The sequence below is a fragment of the Mustela nivalis genome, assembly GCF_964662115.1.
Source record: "Mustela nivalis genome assembly, chromosome: 7".
Classification (NCBI taxonomy): domain Eukaryota; kingdom Metazoa; phylum Chordata; class Mammalia; order Carnivora; family Mustelidae; genus Mustela; species Mustela nivalis.
This window is the reverse complement of record NC_139026.1, coordinates 142,059,512-142,078,136: the sequence shown is the minus strand read 5'-3', so window position 1 is coordinate 142,078,136 and position 18,625 is coordinate 142,059,512. Positions and strand designations below refer to the sequence as shown.

Here is an 18,625-nt window from a genome sequence, read left to right as displayed (position 1 = left end):
AACAATCTGGTTAAAAAATGGGCAGGGCACTTGAACAAACATTTTTCCAAGGAAGACATACAGATGGCCAACAGACACATGAGACTATGCCCAGCACTGCTAACTCTCAGGGAAATGCAAATCAAAACCACAATGAGATACCACCGCACACCTGTTAGAATTGCTAGTGTTAAAAAGGCGTGAAATAACAACTGAAACTAATGTAACCTCGTGTGTCAGCAATGCTCAAATTTAAAGAAAGAACAAGCATTGTCAAGGGTGTAGAGAAAAGGGGACCCTCATGCACTGTTGGTGGGAACATAAATTGGTATAGTCATTAAAAATAAAGGATATAAAAATTAAAATTAGAAGTGCCATTATGATCTAGGAATTCTACTTCTGGGTATTTACCTAAAGAAAAAGAAAACACCAATTCAAAGTGATGTAAGGGCCCCATATTCAATGCAGTATTATTTATAATAGCAAAGATGTGGAAGCCACCTACGTGTCTGTCAATAGAGAAATACCAAAGAAGCAGGCTGTGTGTGTGTGTGTGTGTGTGTGTGTGTAAAATTAAATATCAGCCAAATAAAGAATTAGATCTTGCCATTTACAACAACACAGATGGACCTAGAAGGTGTTAGGTTAAGTGAAAGAAGACAGAGAAAGACAAATACTATATGATTTCCCTTATATGTGGAATACTAAAAAGAAAACAAATGTATAAACTAAAAGCAACAGAAAAGGACTCATAAACACAGAGAACAAGTTGGTACTTGACTCAGGTGAGGAGCTGTACGGATGGGCAAAATAAGTGAAAGAGATTAAGAAGTACAAATTTTCAGTTATAAAAGAAGTCACAGGGATGAAAAGTTCAGTGTAGGGAATACAGTTAATATTATAATACTTTGTGTAGTGACAGATGCTAACTACACTTATCATTGTAAACATTTCATAATGTGTATAGTTGCCAAATCACTATGTTGTACGCTTGAATCTAATATAATACTATATGTCAAATACACTTCAATTGAAAATTTTTAAAAATCATAAAAAGAAAATATACTTAAGAATAAATCTCCCTGGCAAAGGTAATTATATAGTAAAGGCAGTGGATCAGCCATTTAAAAAGCTAGTATGAAAGTTGATCAGGCAAAATAGTAAAATCAATTATAACTACGATAAGTAGTTAAGGGATACACAAAATAAAGATATAAAATATGACATCGAAAACACAAGATGGAGTTGTATTTTCAGAATGTGTATAAATTTAAGCAACTATCAACTTTAAGTACATGGACACACACAAATATATAAATATAAATATATATATATATATGTATATATATATATATATGCTGATAGTGTATATACACACACATATCATGGTACTGAGAAACCAAAAACCTACAATAGATATGCACAAAGTAAAGACAGAGGAGCCCATATATAACGCTAAAGAAAACCATCAAACCACAAGGGAAGATACCAAAAGAAGAGAGAAAAAAGAACTGCAAAAGCAACCAGAAAACCAGTCAACAAGATAGAAGTACATACCTATCAATAATTAATTTAAATGTAAATGGACTAAATGCTCTAATCAATAGACATAGGATAGCTGAATGGATAGAAAAATAAGACCCACTGATGTGGTGCCTACAAGAAACTCACTTCTGATCTAAAGACATGCAGATTGAGGGTGCCTGGGTGGCTCAGTGGGTTAAGCCGCTGCCTTTGGCTCAGGTCATGATCTCAGGGTCCTGGGATCGAGTCCTGCATCGGGCTCTCTGCTCAGCAGGGGGCCTGCTTCCCTCTCTCTCTCTCTCTCTCTCTCTCTCTCTCTCTCTCTCTGCCTGCCTCTCCATCTACTTGTGATCTCTCTCTATCAAATAAATAAATAAAATCTTTAAAAAATAAAGACATGCAGACTGAAAGTGAAGGGAGGGAGCAATACTTCTATCAGACAAAACAGACATTAAACAAAGATTGTTAGAAAGCACACGCATACAGACAGAAAGCATTAAATAATAACCAAGGGATCAGTCCAAGAAGAAGATATAACATTCATAAATATTTATGCATCCAACATAGAAGCACCTATATGTAATAAGCAAATATTAACAAACAGAAGGGAGAAATTGATAGCAATACAATTGAGACAATACAGTAAGAGTAGGGGACTTTAATACACCACCTATTTCAATGGAGACATCATTCAGACAGAAAAGCAGTAAGAAAACACTGACATTAAATGACACATTAGACCACACTGACTTAATTGATAGTTCAGAAAATTTAATCCCAAACAACAGAATACACATTCCCTTCAAGCGCACTTGGAAAATTCTACAGGATAAATCATATGATAGGCCACAAAAGAAGTCTCAACAAATTCAAGAGCAATGAAATTATATCAAGTATCTTTTCCACCACAGCAGTATGGGACTAGAAGGCAATTACAGAAGAAAAGTGGGAGACACACTAAACATGGAGACCAAACAACATGCTACTAAACAACCAATGGAGCAACAAAGAGATAAAAGAGGAAATTTAAAAATACCTAGAAACAAATGAAAACGGAGACTTAACTTTCCAAAATTTCCAATGTGATTTTCCCCGAAGAAGTTCTAAAAGTTTATAGCAATACAGGTCGACCGTAAGAAACAAGGAAAATTCTGATATAAACAATTTAACTTCACAAATAAAGGAACTAGAAAAAAGCAAAATTGAAAGTTAGTAGAAGGAAGTAGATTTCAAAGATCATAATGGAAATAAGTGGAAGACTGGCTTAAAAAAACACAAAACTATAGGAAAGATTAAAGATACTGGGCACCTGGGTGGCTCAGTTGGTTAAGCATCTGCCTTCGCTCAGGTCATGATCCCAGGGTCCTGGGACCAAGCCTTGTATCAGGCTCCCAGGGGGCCTGCTTTTCCCCCTCCCTCTCCTACTCTCCTCTCTCATGCTCTGTCTCTCAATCAACCAGTTAATCCATCAATCCTTTAAAAAAAAAGATTAAAAAAAATCAAAAATGGTCTTTGAAAAGATAAAATTGATAAATCTCTGGCCAGATTCATTAGGAAAAAAAGAGAGGAGCCAAAATAAAGTCAGAAATGAGAGAAGTTACGAACTGACCACAAACCCACAAAGGAACGTACTATGAGGAATTACACACCAACAAATTGAAAAACCTAGAGGAGTTGGATAAATTCCTAGAAACATACAGCATTCTGAGGCCGATTCATGAAGATACAGAAAATCTAAATAGACCAATTTTAATGATGAACCAGTAATTTAAAAACTCTTCCAAAATAACCAGTGTAGGATCAGATGGCTTCACTGGTGAATTCTACCAAACATTAAAGAAGAGCTAGTACCTATCCTTCTCAAATCATCCAAAGAAGAAATGAAAAGGAAGGAATACTTCATTTTACAAGGTCAGCATTACCCAGAAACCAAACCAAAGTCACCACACACAAAAAAGAAAATGACAGGCCAATATCCCTGATGAATATAGATGAAAATCATCAACAAGATTTTAGCAAACTGAATTCAATAAAATGTTAAAAAGATCATTCACCACTTTCAACTGAGATTTATTACAGGGAGGTAACAATAGTTCAGCATCCATAAATCAATGTGATATACCACATTAACAGAACAAAGGATAAGAATCATGATATGTTAATAGATACAGAAAAAGTATTTGACAAAACTCAACATCCATTTAGGATAAAAATGATCAACAGCCTGGCTATAAAAGTAATGTACCTCAACATAATAGAGACCGTATCTGACCAACCCACAGTTACTATCATACTCAATAGTAAAAGGCTCTAAGCTTTTCCTCTAAAATCAGGAAGAAGACAAGGATGCCCATTTTCACTTCTTTTAGTCGTCATAGTATTGGAACCCTTGGCCAGAGCAATAAGGAAAGAAAAAAAAAAGTAAAAGGCATCCTTACAAGATACAAAATTAACATACAGAAAGAGGTTGCATTGGTTACCATACACTAAAAAGGAACTATCAGAAAGAGAAATTAAGAAAGCAATCCCACTTACAATGCATCAAAAAGAATAAAGTACCTACAAATAAATTTTATCCAGAAGTTGAAATACCTGTACTTTGGAGACCGTAAGACACTGGTGAAAGAAACTGAAGACAACAGAAATTGAAGATATATCATGTTCATGGATTAGAAGAATTAATATTATTAAAATGTCTGTACTACCTAAAGGTATCTACAGAATCAATACAATCCCAATCAAAATTCCAATGGTATTTTTCACAGAACTAGGACAAAGAATTCTGAATTTGTATGAAACCATCTGCGACAACATGGAGGAAACTAGAGGGTATTATGCTAAGTGAAATAATAAGTCAGATGCAGAAAGACACTGTGTAATCTCACTTATATGTAGAATCTAATAAAACAAACAAACCAGAAACTGACATTCGGATACAGGAAATAAACGGTGAGTTCCCCTGAGTGAGGAGGGGTTCGAGGGGTGATTGAAAGAGGTGATGGGTATTAAGAGATATAAAGTTTCTGTTATAAGATAAGTCAGTCACAGGATATAATATTTAGCATAGAAAATACAGTTAATATTGTAGTAACTCTTCATGGTGGTGGGTGGTAACTACACGTATCAGGAGGACCATTTTGTATTGTATAAAAATACTGCACCACTCTGATGTACACTTGGAACTAATAGAATATTGTATGTCAACTATACTTCAACAAAAATAATAAGTAACAGGCAAATAACTGTTCTTCAGAACCTCCTGAGTAACCTGGCATTCCAACAGCTGGGTTCTTTGGAGGCAGAAAGCCAATGAATAACTTTTCCTATAAACAACAATACCCCAGAAAAGTGAATAGTTCATTTATGTTATCTAATATCTTTCACTAGAGTGCAAAGGTAGCTGTCATTCCCTCAGAAAAGCAACTTCCAAAAATTTCCCACAGCAAATCATCATTCATTTCAATTGTTGCTTTTTACACTCACCTGTGGTATTTAGTCAGTTATTCTGTTTGACATGCAAGATCTGACTAAGTCAGGACATCTCGAAAAACAGGCAATTAGAACATTTTTTTTTTTTTTTTTTAAGGAGTAAGTAGATCAGGAAGAGCATTACCCCAGAGTAAGAGAACCTTTTGACAGAATTCACCCTTTTACCTCACGGCGCAGGCCCATTGTAAGCCTGCGTCTCTGCTGGCCGCATGAGGGAATAGAATAGTGCGCACGCATTTTGATCTACTGTCCAACTTCTGTCTCTTCAAATACATATACAGTAGATGAACAAACAAGTATCCCGTCTTTGGCCCTCACAAAGCTCTGCTTCATTAAGCAAGTCACAGGCTGCTTAGAATCCTTGTTATATAAATAAAATAAAATTCTAAAACACAATCAAACAGACCAACCCAGAAGGAAAGCCCTTTCCCAACCAACTATGTTAAAAATTAGAAATAATGTATCAGCGGTGTTTGGAGAAGAAACTCATTTGGACGAATGGAAGGTGAACTGAAAGGTAAAGGAAGATATGGAGACACTTCCCCGTGTCTCCCGGTGAGGAAGCCACAGGGGCAGCCTGCTTAGATCTCCACGTTTGCTGGGTGAGACGTGGATGAAGGGTTGTCCAAGCCTTACCTTGGTCTGGAATGTACAAAACATGTGCGTTAAGAACGGATGCTCCCAGGCCAGGGAGAGAACTCTCTTCTCCACCATTGTACACTCAACATCATCGTCCATCAAAACCACGTCTTTCTTTAAGGCTTTTATTGCAAAAAACTGATTGGTTTTCTTGAACTCTGCTAGGAAGACCTAAAAGGAAAGGTAGGAAGTAACTTTATTTTAGAATTTGATCTCATACTCCTTAAAAAAGGACAAAGTCCTGAGAGAGATCTGTGTTGGCTGAGAACAGAATTTCTTCCCCAATCCGCCTCTATTCCCCTTTACAGATACAAAATAGAGCATTTCAAAACAAAACAAACAAACAAACAAAAAAAAAAAAACAAAAAAACAAAATAGAGCATTTCACTGATTTTAGAATATTACCTAGTAGTTTCACACTTGCTTTGTACCTTTCAAAGGGTTCCACAAAACTCATGTACAATTGGATGAGTTATTGTCAGTCCCAGAAAAATTCTGTTTAAAAAAAGTCTGATCTGTCTGCCCGGGGACCTGAGTAAAGTCATAATATAAATTCTCAGAAACTGAGTGCATACTGAAGGAAGCAAGAGCAAAGAGCAGGATTTGATTACATTTGAAACATCCGTGCAAATGAGCCTAAAACTGAGCTCTAAGATTTACCCAGTTTTTCAAGGTGAAAAAAAGAATACAGGGGAATAGAATTTTCCTTATAGGCTTAAAGAGTGCACACCATTTCATCTGATGGCATAGGCACTAATGCCATTTGTAGATCCTACTGTGTGTCACATACTCTGCTTCTTACCTAATTCTTAGCTTGGGACTTTCCACAAGACAGATAGTAATAATAATAAAAAAAAGATCACTGGGTTTAAAGAGTAACTTCTCTTGGTCAAATTCATGGAACTACTCAGTGGAAAAAACACAATTCCAAATTTACTTTTTTTTTACTTGATTTCATGAATCTTATATGAAAGGACACCAGATGGCATATAATGGAGAGTTTCTACAACTTCTGTTTTTGCAACTGATGCAGCAACAGATGACTGACAGTTGTGAGGACATGGCATTTGGAAACAGAAAACTCCAGCTTGGGTCTCTTCTCATGGACATTTACTAGCTGTGGGAACATGGGCAAACCAATGAACCTCTCTGGGCTTTGGTTTCCTAAATGTGTAAAAGAGATAATTGTCATAACATTCTCCAACTTGCAGGACCATGGTGAAAATCAAATGACTGCCACATGGGAAAGTGATTTGGAAACTATAAAATGCTCTTGACATGACAGTTATTAAAAATACTTGTCATTTGTTTCTTGACTTTTAGGGAATGTCAAAGTCAATGAGACCAAACCAGTACTGAAAATGTATGTGTCTATATTTAAAATAATATGGTGCAGATACATAGCTTTGGGGTAGCTGGCTTGATAAAGGACACAGAACTTAGATAATATTGCAGGCAAATGGATAATGTGCATATTCCTAGAAAATAATGCAATTTTTTTTTTCTGGACCTCAAAGTAAATTGAGAATAAGAATATACAGAGGCTACCATTTTGCTGAGAAGCCAAACTTCCTATCTAGAGCCAAAAGAAAGAAGGAAAGCAGGTTTTAGAGTATTCTCAGGGTTGTAAGAAAGGGAAATAGGACTGTCCCGTTTTGCTTTGGTGCTTTGTTCTCCTTTCTTTGGGTCCCACGCGTCAGTCTTCTCAGGGTCTTGATGGCAAAGGGTATATTGCTTTGGACATAGAACAGGGGATACCTGAGTCTCTCAGTTGTCCCTTGGGATATTTTATGAAGGCTTGTAGGTTTAACCTAATGTCTTTCTTATTAACCTTGTTCAAATATAAAACCCACATGGGAACAAAGAAACATAAACATTTCGTTAACAATTAAAAGTGTTCTTTTGGTAATTGTTTCTTTCAATAAAACATCCCCAAACCAGCCATAAACTAAGAAGCTGAAAAGGCAATTTCCATCTCTATAATGGGCTTTCAATTTTTGGTAACAGGTTATAATTGTACATTAATTGATGCTAAATTATAATGAAGACTAGCTATAAAATTGCCTATTACACAGATTAACACCAAATGAGCCTGCTGTGTTTCATATTAGTGTGGAAATGAACTAAAAGAATTAATGGAGATCAGCTAGTTTGCAGGGCAGAACAGATTTTGCCAAAAGCAATGCAGTGGGGTTGAAATCCAAACCCAGTTGGAGGATAATGTGATTCAGCTGTGGTGATGCGTAGTTGCGTTCTAGTTTATTATTAAATAAACGGGGTGAGTTTCCCAGCCAAAGTCTGGTGAGCAGGTGTGGCGTATAATGCTGGTTTTAGATGTACAAATTCATAGAAGTAGTCTCTGGCTAAAATTTTCCTAGGAGTTTCATCCAAGAATAAAACTGAGAGTGTCATTAATATAATAGATTGCCTTAATATCTAGAATAATCTCAAGGCTCATGTTTCACATCATCTCTCTTTACATTCACGAGCTTGAAGGTTTTTTTCCATCACTGATAGTTGAGCGTAAATTGTGTCCTCTTCCTCCTTTTCCTTTTGTCCTTTGTGACTGACAGAAACAGCTCATAACTCGAGTGTGTGGCAGGAAGGAGTTAGAGGGGGGACTTTCGCCATGAAACTTTTCTCATGACTCTCAAGCTATGGCTTTGTTATGAACTGAATTGTGTCCCCTCTGAAATATTTACATGCTGCAGTCCTAAACCCCCGTTCCTCACAATGTGACTGTATTTGGAGGCAGGGTCTTCACAGAGGTAATCAAGTTAAAATAAGTTCATTAGGGTGGGCTTTCATCCAGCATGATTAGTGTCCTTATAAGAAGAGGAGATGAGGACACAGATACCCAGAGGAATGATGTGAAGACACAGGGAGAAGATGGCCATATACAAGCCAAAGAGAGAAGAAACGAGTCTATCAACACGTAGGTCTTAGACTTCCAACCTCCAGAATGATAAGAAAATACATTTCTGTTGTTTGAATCCCTCAGTCTGTCATACTTTGTTACATTTGTCCTAGCAAACTAATACAAGACAGGACATTTGATAGAGAAAAAAAAAAATTGCATTCAAAGTAAAACAACACTCCAAGTTTGAGAAAAGAGCCAAAAAGAAACCAAAACCAAAAAAAAAAAAAAAAACCCTGTAAGAAATAGAAACTGGTTGAGGCAGCTTTTCATTTCCTTGATGTCCAAATATATTAAACTCATAATTGTGTGGGATGTACATATTTGAAACAAAATGGCTTGGCAACAATGATCCCCAGCAAGCAGAGGCCACTACTTCCTAGAATTCCTGGGTTTCTTTTTTACTCAGACCCCTCTCTACCCTGGCAAAAAAATGCACAGGAATGTCCTCTCCACCCCCATGACCATTTCTGGTTCCACGAGTTTAGGAGCTTTGCTTTTCAATTTCTCTAAGTTGGTCTGTAGAATTCTATAGTATCATACCTTGCCAAAACTTCCTTTCCCCAACATTTTGTGCAAGATAAAATCCTCGATTTTTAGTTTCATATGTACAGATGGTCTTTCTATGTTCGGTTCAGGTTCCGGACGATGGCACATTTTGTCCATCTCATCCAACGGAGATTCCCAAGAGATTCCCTGAGGCTCTGAAAATAGCAAGCTAGCAGTTAAAAGTAAACAAGAAACAATGGAGGATCATTCTAGTTATTTTGAGAACACTCTCTCTTCCACTTCCCACTCGCAGGCTCCATCCACAAAAATGGGGGTGGGGGGAAGCAGTCCCTGTGAGCCTGACATTTGGGGCATGGACTCTTATCTCTTATCTACTCAATCAACCGGGAGAAATTTCATGTTAAGAAACATATTCTAATTAGCAAAAGATCAAATATGCAAAACAAAGGAGCACTTTAAATCATGTCAAATCATGGGCAAATAGAGATTTTAACCAAATTTGAGGAAAAAAGGGTTCTCAGCTACTTGCATGGCTCACAGGCACAGTGGCAACATGTGATGTTGCAAGTGAGGGATGAGGAAATGGAAAGCAGACTGATGGAGATCTGATGCATTATCCCTCACTGTATTCAAGTCAGCCGATTTATTCCTCACCCAGTGCCAGAGGAAGTACAGAAAACTTTGTGGGAAACTTTCTCCCAAGCCTTTACAACATTTCTTCTTTTTTATTGAAATATATTTGACGCACCATATTATGTTAATTTAAGGTGTACAACATGTTGACTTGATACATTTATATCTATATCTATATCTATATCTATAGATATAGATATATTATATATAATGTTATATTAGTCACCACACAGTACATCATTAGTTTTTGGTATTGTTTGCATGATACATTTTTATATTGTGATACATGATGGCCATTTTGCAACAGCCTCTCTATCACATCACAAAAATTTTCTTCTTTCTGGATGGAATAATGACATTTCTTTTATTTTCAATCTCCAGATTTACCTTTCATCTTCTCCCTAAACCCAAGGGAAATCGATACAGGCATCCCCCAGGTTTTTGAAAGTTCACGTTTGCCACTTTGCTTTCATGAGAGATCTACATTATTACCTGTTTTTGCTAGCTGGAAAAAAAAAAAAATCTGGAGAGGATTTTCTCTTTTCCAGAAAAAAGAAAAGGACAAATAATACCCTGCATTGGTCTTGCAGCAAGCTGGCAAGAGTCAGCACACCTGAACATCGAGAGTGGTCCCACCCAGCCCCTTCCCCAGGAACCACACGCAGCAGCCCAGCAGGCCCAGCCTCCAGAGTTTTGAACTGTGTGAGCATCTGTGCCTGATGTCACATATGCTGTGTCTCAGTTAGCAATATGTGTTCTAAGCTATTAGAAAAGCCTAAGGTGATTTTTTTGGGGTCTAAGAATACTCAAAAATTGTTCTATATAAAGTAATAGTAATTGTTCCTTTGATTTATGCCATTCTGGCTTACAAAAAATTTCATGGGGGTATCATGGGGAAGATGGCAGAGGAGGAGGATCTTGAGCTTACCTCATCCCAAGAGCACAACAAGGTAACAGCTACATCTATGCAACTAACACTGAAAACGACCTGAAGACTGGCAGGGCAGACCCTCCATAGTTGATTAGAGTCAGGAGGCCACATTTAGAAAGATGGAAGGAGTACAGATACAGTTGGGAACCAAACCCATGTGAGGCTAACCACAAATGGGAAGGACACCACAAGCACAGAGAAGCCAGAAGATCAGATGCCACAGAAGGCACCCCGGCATGGAGGTGAGAAGACAGATGTCAATAACATTTAGCTTGGAAAACCCATAGGCCTTGAAACTAGGAGCTTTAAAAATCAGCAGCCTTAACTCTGGGGAGAGCAGGAGGGTGACACGAAACTGAGTCCCTATCATACAGAACTTAAAGAACCATAATAATAACTTGGCTCAAGACAGCACAGAAGCAGCAGTTAAAAAAATGCCTGGGGGATACATCAAGATCTATGGATTAATCTTAGAATGTGTGCAGAAGAGTCAGAGATCTTCAGAGGATTTCTCTGGTAACAAAACTATTGGCAGGCACCAAGAGAAATCTCTTTTCCTTCCCAAACCTAGATAGCCAGATGACTGTGAGATCCATCTACCTTGATAATACCACATGCCCTGCCCCAGCAATCACCTGTGGACCTGCCCCATTCAACCTGCCCACTTCAGCAGGCATCCCTCTAAAGCAGCTCTTGCCCCACCAACCCCACAGGAAAACCCAGTAGGGACCAGTACCACTCCTAAGTAACTTCCCATCCTAAGTAACATCCCCATCTGCATAGAGGAGATAACTTCATATACTAGTGCGCCCCTTGTTCCAACATTCAGTCTCACCTAGTTGTGCGGAGAAGAATCAATGCCCCTCAGTGAACCTGCAGCTGTGGCAGAAAGGTTAACCCTAGATAGGCTGATTGTTGGCTCCACCCACCAACAACCCCAGAGTGGCATTAGACAGGCCTCTCAGTCGTTTGGGGAAGAAAGCCTGCCCCGTGCACCTGTAGCAGGCAAAGTAGGTCAGTGCAGCCTGCTCAGCTGAAGGCAATTATGGCTCAGCCTCCCCAGTAGGGTACACACAGTCCAGCCAGGAACACCTCTGGAGCTCCTAATTCTTATGACCTGGGGAACTGCACTTCATGACACCATAGGACCTCTTCTCATCAAGGCCATTACTTTCAAGACCAGGAGATGTAGTTGAATGCCTAATATGCAGAAACAAACACAGGCAAAATGAGACAGAGAGAGATCTCAAATGAGAGAAAAGGACAAAATCACAGTGAAAGAGCTAAAATGAAAAGGAGATAAGCAGTTTTCTTTCTTTCTTTTTTTTTTTTCTTTAAAGATTTTATTTATTTATAGAGGCAGGCAGAGAGGGGGAGGGAAGCAGAGCAGAGAGCCTGATGTGGGGCTTGATCTGAGGACCCCAGGATCATGATTTCAGCAGAAGGCAGAGGCTTTAACCCACCGAGCCACCCAGGCGCCCCAAGCAGTTTTCTTGATAAAGAATTCAAAGTAGTAGCCATAAAGATACAACCAGACTTGAGAAAACAGTGGATGTCTCAGTGAGATCTTCATCAAGGAGACAGAAAATATAAAATAAGAACCAGTCAGTGCTTTAGAATATAATAACTGAAATAAAAATACACTAGAGGGAATCAAGAGTAGGTCAGAGAATGCTATCTGAAAGGGATGAGCAATCTGAAAGAGAGAGTAATGGAAAGCAAGCAAGCTGAATAGCAAAAATAAAAAATAAAAAATAATTTAGGGAACTCGGCAATACCATTAAGAATTATAACACTGCATTGTAGGGATTCCAGAAGGAGGAGAAAGAAAAAGGGGGACAGAAAATATATTTGAAGAAATAATAGCTGAAAACTTTCCTATTCTGGGGAGAAAATAAGCTTTTTTTTAGCCCAGGAAGCAAAGAGAGCCCCAAACAAGATGAACCCAAGGAGGTCCACAATAAGACACATAATGATTAAAATGGCAAAAAGTCATGATAAAGAGAGAGATCTTAAAAACAGCAAGAGAAAAGAGAACAGTTACAAACAAGGGAAATCCTATAAGTCTATCAACTGATTTTTCAGCAGAAATTTTGCAGGCCAGAGAGCGTGGCATGATATATTCAAAGTGTTGAAAGAAGAAAGCCTGCAACCAAGAATAGTCTATCCAGTAAGGCTATCATTCAGAATAGAAGGAGAGATAGAGAGCTTCCCAGATAAACTAAAGTTAAAGGAGTTCATTACTGCTAAACCAGCTTTATAAGAAATGTTAAGGGGGAGTTCTTCAGTGAAAAGAAAAGGCCATAATTAGAAGAAAATTATGAAAGGAAAAAATTTCACTAGTAAAAGCAAATATATAGTAAAGGTAGTAGATTTATTATTTATAAAGCCAGTATGGTGGTTAGAACATAAAAGTAGTAAAATCAATTATATCTACAAAAATGAGTCAAGGTATTCACAAAATAAAAAGGTATAAGATATGACATCCTATACATCCTATACATAAAGGGGAGGAGTAAGAATTCAGTGCTTTTAGAATGTGTTTGAATTTAAGTGACCATCAACATAATATGGACTGCTGTACACATAAGATGTTATATATGAACTCAATGGTAAAAGCAAATCAAAAGCCTATAATAGATATACAAAAAGTAAAGAGAAAAGAATCGAAGTGTAATACTAAAGGAAGGCATCAAATCACAAAGAAAGAGTAAAGGAGGCAAGAAAAAAGAAAATAGAGAAAAAGTATAAAAACAGCTAGAAAACAATTAACAAAATGGCTATAAGTACACCTGTCAATAATTACCTTAAAGGTAAATGTACCAAATGCTCCAAACAAAAGGTCATAGCATGCCTAAATGGTTAAAAAAAAAAAAAAAAAAGATCCATCTATATGCTGCCTACAAGAGACTCACTTCAGACCTAGAGACACATACAGACTGAAAATGAAGTCTGGGAAAACATATGCCATGCAAACAGAAGGAAAAAAAAAAAAAAGGCTGGGGTAGCAATACTTACATCAGACAAAACAAGAGAAAACAGATTCTAAGACAAAGGCCGCATCAAGACAAAGAAGAGCACTACATAATGATAAAGGGATCAATCCAACAAGAGGACATGAAATTATGAATATTTATGCACCCAACACTGCAGTACCAAATTGAATAAAGCAAATATTAACATGTAAAGGGAGAAATTGATAGTAATACAATAATACTAGGGAAATTTAATATACCACTTCTATCAATGGATAAAAGGTCAATAAGGAAACAGTGGCTTTGAACAATATATTAGAGCAGATGGATGTAACAAGATATAGACAGAACACTTCCACCCAGAACAGTAGAATACCCATTCTTCTCAAATACACATGGGACATTCTCCAGAATATATCACATTAGTTCACTCACACAAAAAGTCAATAAATTTAAGGATACTGAAGTCAGATCAAGCCTCCATTCCAACCACAATGGCTTCAGAATACATCACATGTTAGTATACACACACACACACACACACACACACAAGTCAATAAATTTAAGGATACTGAAGTCAGATTAAGCCTCCATTTGAACACAGTGGTATGAAACTGGAAATCAATTAAAAGAAAATAATCTGGAAAAAACATAAACACATAGAGCGGAATTACATACTCCTAAACAACAAATGGGTCAGCAACTCAAAGAGGAACTCAGAAATTCATGGAGACAAATAAAAACAAAAAGACAATGATCTAAAATTTGGGGGCCATAGCAAAAGCAGTTCTAAGAGGGAACTTTATAGCAATACAATGCCTATCGCAAGAAATAAGAAAAATCCCAAATAAATAACATAACCTTACACCTAATGGAACTAGAAAAATAAAAACAAAGCCCAAAGATAGTAGAAGGAAGGAAATATAAAGATTAGAGAAGAAATAAATTAAGTAGAGACTTAAAAAATAATAAAAAAATCAATGAAACCAAGAGAGGGTTCTTTGAAAAGATAAACAAAATTGATAAACCTTTAGTCACAATCATCAAGGAAAAAGAAGACTCAAAATCGAATGAAGAAGAACAAGAACTTTCACCACAGATATACAAAAGATTATTTTAAAAAATTATGAAAAATGGAGTGCCATCAAATTGGACAACCTAGAAGAAATGGATAAATTCCTAGAAACGTATTCCAAGACTGAATCTTGAGGATATACAAAATCCAAACGGACTGATTACTAGTAATCAAATTGAATCAGTAGTCAAAAATTCCCAAAAAAACTCCAGGACCAGATGGCTTTCCAGGGGAAATTCCACCAAGCATTTAAAGAGCAGTTAATACCTATTCTTCTCAAACTATTAAAAAATATACAAGGAAGAAAACTTCCAAATTCATTCAATGAGCCAAGATTAACCTGATACCAAAACCAGGAGAATATGATACCAAAGAAAGAAAACCATGGGCCAATAGCTCCGATGAACTTAGATGCAAAAATCTTCAAAAAATATCAGCAAACTGAATTCAGCAACACATTAGAAAAAACAGTCACCACAATCAAATAGCTTTTATTCCAAGGATGCAAGAAAAGCTCAGTATTTACAAATCAATCAATGGGACATACCACATTAACAAGAGGAAGGATAAAAACCTCATGGTCATCTCAACAGATGCAGAAAAAGCCAGAAGAAGCATTTGACAAAATAAAAAAGAACATTCATTCATGATAAAAACTCTCAACAAAGTGAGTTTAAAGGGAACACCTCAATGTAATAAAGACCACACATGACATACACACAGCTAACATCATACTCAATGGTGAAGAACTAAAATCTTCTCTGAGATCAGGACAAATAAGGATGTACACTCAAGCCACTTGAATTCCACACAGTACTGGAAGTCCTAGCTGTCGCCATCAGAAAAGAAAAAGGAATAAATACCATCCAAATTGATAAGGAAGAGGTAAAACTGTCACTATTTGCAAATGACATATTATCTTTAGAAAACTGTAAAGACTGCATCAAAACACTATTGTACCTAATGAAAAGAAAGTCAAGAAAAGGCAAAATTAATATACAGAAATCTGTTGCATTTCTATAGACTAATAACAGAGTAATAGAAAAAGAAATGAAGAAAACAATCCCATTTACAATTGCATCAAAAAGAATAAAATACTTAGGAATAAATTTAACCAAGGAGGTGAAACCTGTACTCTAAAAACTATGAAACACTGATGGAAGAAACTGAAGATGACAGAACAAATGGAAAGATATTCTGCGCTCATGGCTTGGAAGAATTAACACTGTTAAATTGTCCACACTACCCAAAGCAATCTACAGATGCAGTGTAATCCCTATCAATATAAGAACAGCATTTTTCACAGAACTAGGACAGATAATATTAAAATTTGTATGGAATCACAAAAGATCTTGAATAGCCAAGTCAATCTTGAGGATGAAGAACAAAGCTGGAGGTATCACAATCCCAGATTTCAAGATACATTACAAAACTATAATAATCAAAACAGTTTGGTACTCACACAAAAACAGACATATAGATCAATGAAACAGAATAGAGGGTCCAGAAATAAAAACATGCCTATATGGTCAATTAATTTATGACATAGGAGGCCAGAATATACCATGGGGGAAAAATAGTTTTTTCTTTCTTTTTAAAAAAATAGTCCTTTCGACAAATGGTGCTGGGAAAACTGAACAGCTACACACAAAAGAACAAAACTCCTTTCTTATACCATGCACAAAAATAAACTCACAATGGATTGAAACCTAAGTGTCAGACCTAAAACTATAAAACTCCTAAAAGAAGACACAGGCAGTAATCTCTTGGACATCAGTCTTAGCCACATGTTTATGGATCTATCTCCTGGGCAAGGGAAACAAAAGCAAAAAATAAAGTATTGGGACTACACCAAAATAAAAAAGCTTCTGCACAGCAAAGGAAACCATAAACAAAATAAAAAGGCTACCTATGGTAGAATGGAAGAAGATGTTTGCAAAAGATATATCTGATAAGGGGTTAATATCACAAATATATAAAGAACTTCTATAACTCACGACCAAAAAAAAAAAAAAAAACCCCAACTATTAAAAATGGGCAGAGGACATGAACAGACACTTTTCCAAAGAAGACACACTGACGACCAAGAGACACATGAAAAGATGCTGAATATCATCACCCAGGGACATGCAAATCAAAACCAAAATGGCAAGGATGTAGAGAAAAAGGAACCCGCATACATTGGTGGTGGGAATGCAAACAGGTATAGCCACTGTGGAAAACAATATGGAGGTTCTTCAAAAGATTAAAAATAGAACCACCATATGATTTGGAAATTCTGCTACTGGGTATTTAAAGAAAATAAAAACACTAACTCAAAAAGATATATGCATTCCAATGTTTATTGCAGCCTGATTTACAATAGCCCAAGTATGGGAGGAAACTAAGTGCCCATCAATAGATGAATGCATAAAGAAGATATGGTATAAATATAAATAAATAAAATGGAATATTTCTCAGTCATAAAAGGAATGAGCACTTGCCATTATGACAACAATGGATATGGAGGGTATTATGGAATGAAATAAGTCAGAGAAAGACAAATATCATATGATTTCACTTATATGTGGAATCTAAGAAACAAAACAAAACATACTTAAATATAGAGAACTGGTAGTTGCCAAAGGAGAGGTGGGTGGGGAAGCAGGTGAAATACGGGGATTAAGAGGTATAGAATTCCAGTCACAAAATAAGTCACAGAGATGAAAAGTACAGCATAGGGAATATAGTCAGTAACATTGTAACACTGTATGGTGACAGATTAGCATTGAGTAATACACAGAATTGTTGAATCAATATGTTGTACACCCGAAACTAAGCAATGCTGTATATTAATTATACTTCAGTTAAAAAAAGGTTTCATGGAATTATTATACTTTAGGATAGTTGAGGGGGGGACCTGTACTTTCTAAAGTATGCTGAAATTATTCAGTTCCCAGGTTTATGTAGACATATTCTCTCATGAATTACTTTCAGAAAGTAGGCTGGGGAAACTTCCATAGTGATAAATGTTGAGGTCCCACTATTCTTCCCCATTTCTATTCTTAAATTTCCCAAAAAAGTCTCAAAGGTGCAGAATAAGATGGTTTCCTGGGACATTCCCTCCACGGAGATTTACGGTAGATTTATTCTTCCAAAACCTTTTACAATGACAGGAAGTACCATCCTAAAATTCTACGGAAAGAGACCTATCTCATTTTTTTCCCTGCCCCCACTTCCCACCCTCTTTCCTCATGGGGCACATTTTGGTTTCACTTCCAAGAAGTAGGAGCCTCTATCTATCAGACCAGGTAAATGGAGAACTTAAATGCAGAGGACTCAGGTTAGGGTTGACCAAGCTTAATCACTGACAATGATTCCACTGAGGGTCAGGATAGCTACCTTTTTTCCCAGGTGCTGGTACACACGGCAGCCTAGCTTCACCTTTTATGGAGCACGGGAGACCGATTTCAACTGGACCTTCTCTGAAGATGTGTTCAGTATCTCTTAAGCAGCGAGCCTGGAGTCGGAACAAAGAGTCAGACCACTGACCTACCCATCCACTACAGCCGGGACAGCTCAGCCTGTTGCTCTTGGGAATGAGATCCATTTAGCATTCCTAAATGCATTAGAAAACCAACATTCTTCTTTCCTTTAGCACTCCTTTAGGATTCCATACCCTGGAGGAGTCTATAGCCAGGGTTGGGGGCGGGGCGGCTAACTGGTTTTTCCTATGCTATCTACATCATTCAGTCACAAATAAGAATGGAAGGTCAATGGATGAAAAAATAGCTTTCATAGGCAACACCAAGTCTTAAAGAGGTTTTGTTCTTGGATAGGTAAATTCAACATGCTAGTGCACATGGGTAAATGGCAAGGCAGAAGTTTTCCCTGGACTCCATGTTCTGTGCTCATTTTAGGGATGATTCTAGCAAGGATATAGGTATAAAGCTGGTAATGAATCCCCAATAATC

At 37.0% G+C, this 18,625-nt stretch overlaps 1 protein-coding gene across 13 annotated transcripts in view; it reads right to left on the bottom strand.

Annotated features, from left to right (window-relative positions):
* PRKCQ (protein kinase C theta) overlaps positions 1 to 18,625 on the bottom strand; it is a 175,443-nt gene that overhangs the window by 75,355 nt on the left and 81,463 nt on the right. For all 13 annotated transcript variants that reach the window (XM_082738733.1, XM_082738726.1, XM_082738727.1 and 10 more), the window contains 3 exons: positions 18,054 to 18,171; positions 9,092 to 9,252; positions 5,629 to 5,802 (listed from right to left, as the gene is read on the bottom strand). In XM_082738733.1, coding sequence (XP_082594859.1) covers positions 5,629 to 5,802; positions 9,092 to 9,252; positions 18,054 to 18,171 — 453 coding nt within the window. The remainder of the gene's footprint in view (positions 1 to 5,628; positions 5,803 to 9,091; positions 9,253 to 18,053; positions 18,172 to 18,625) is intronic.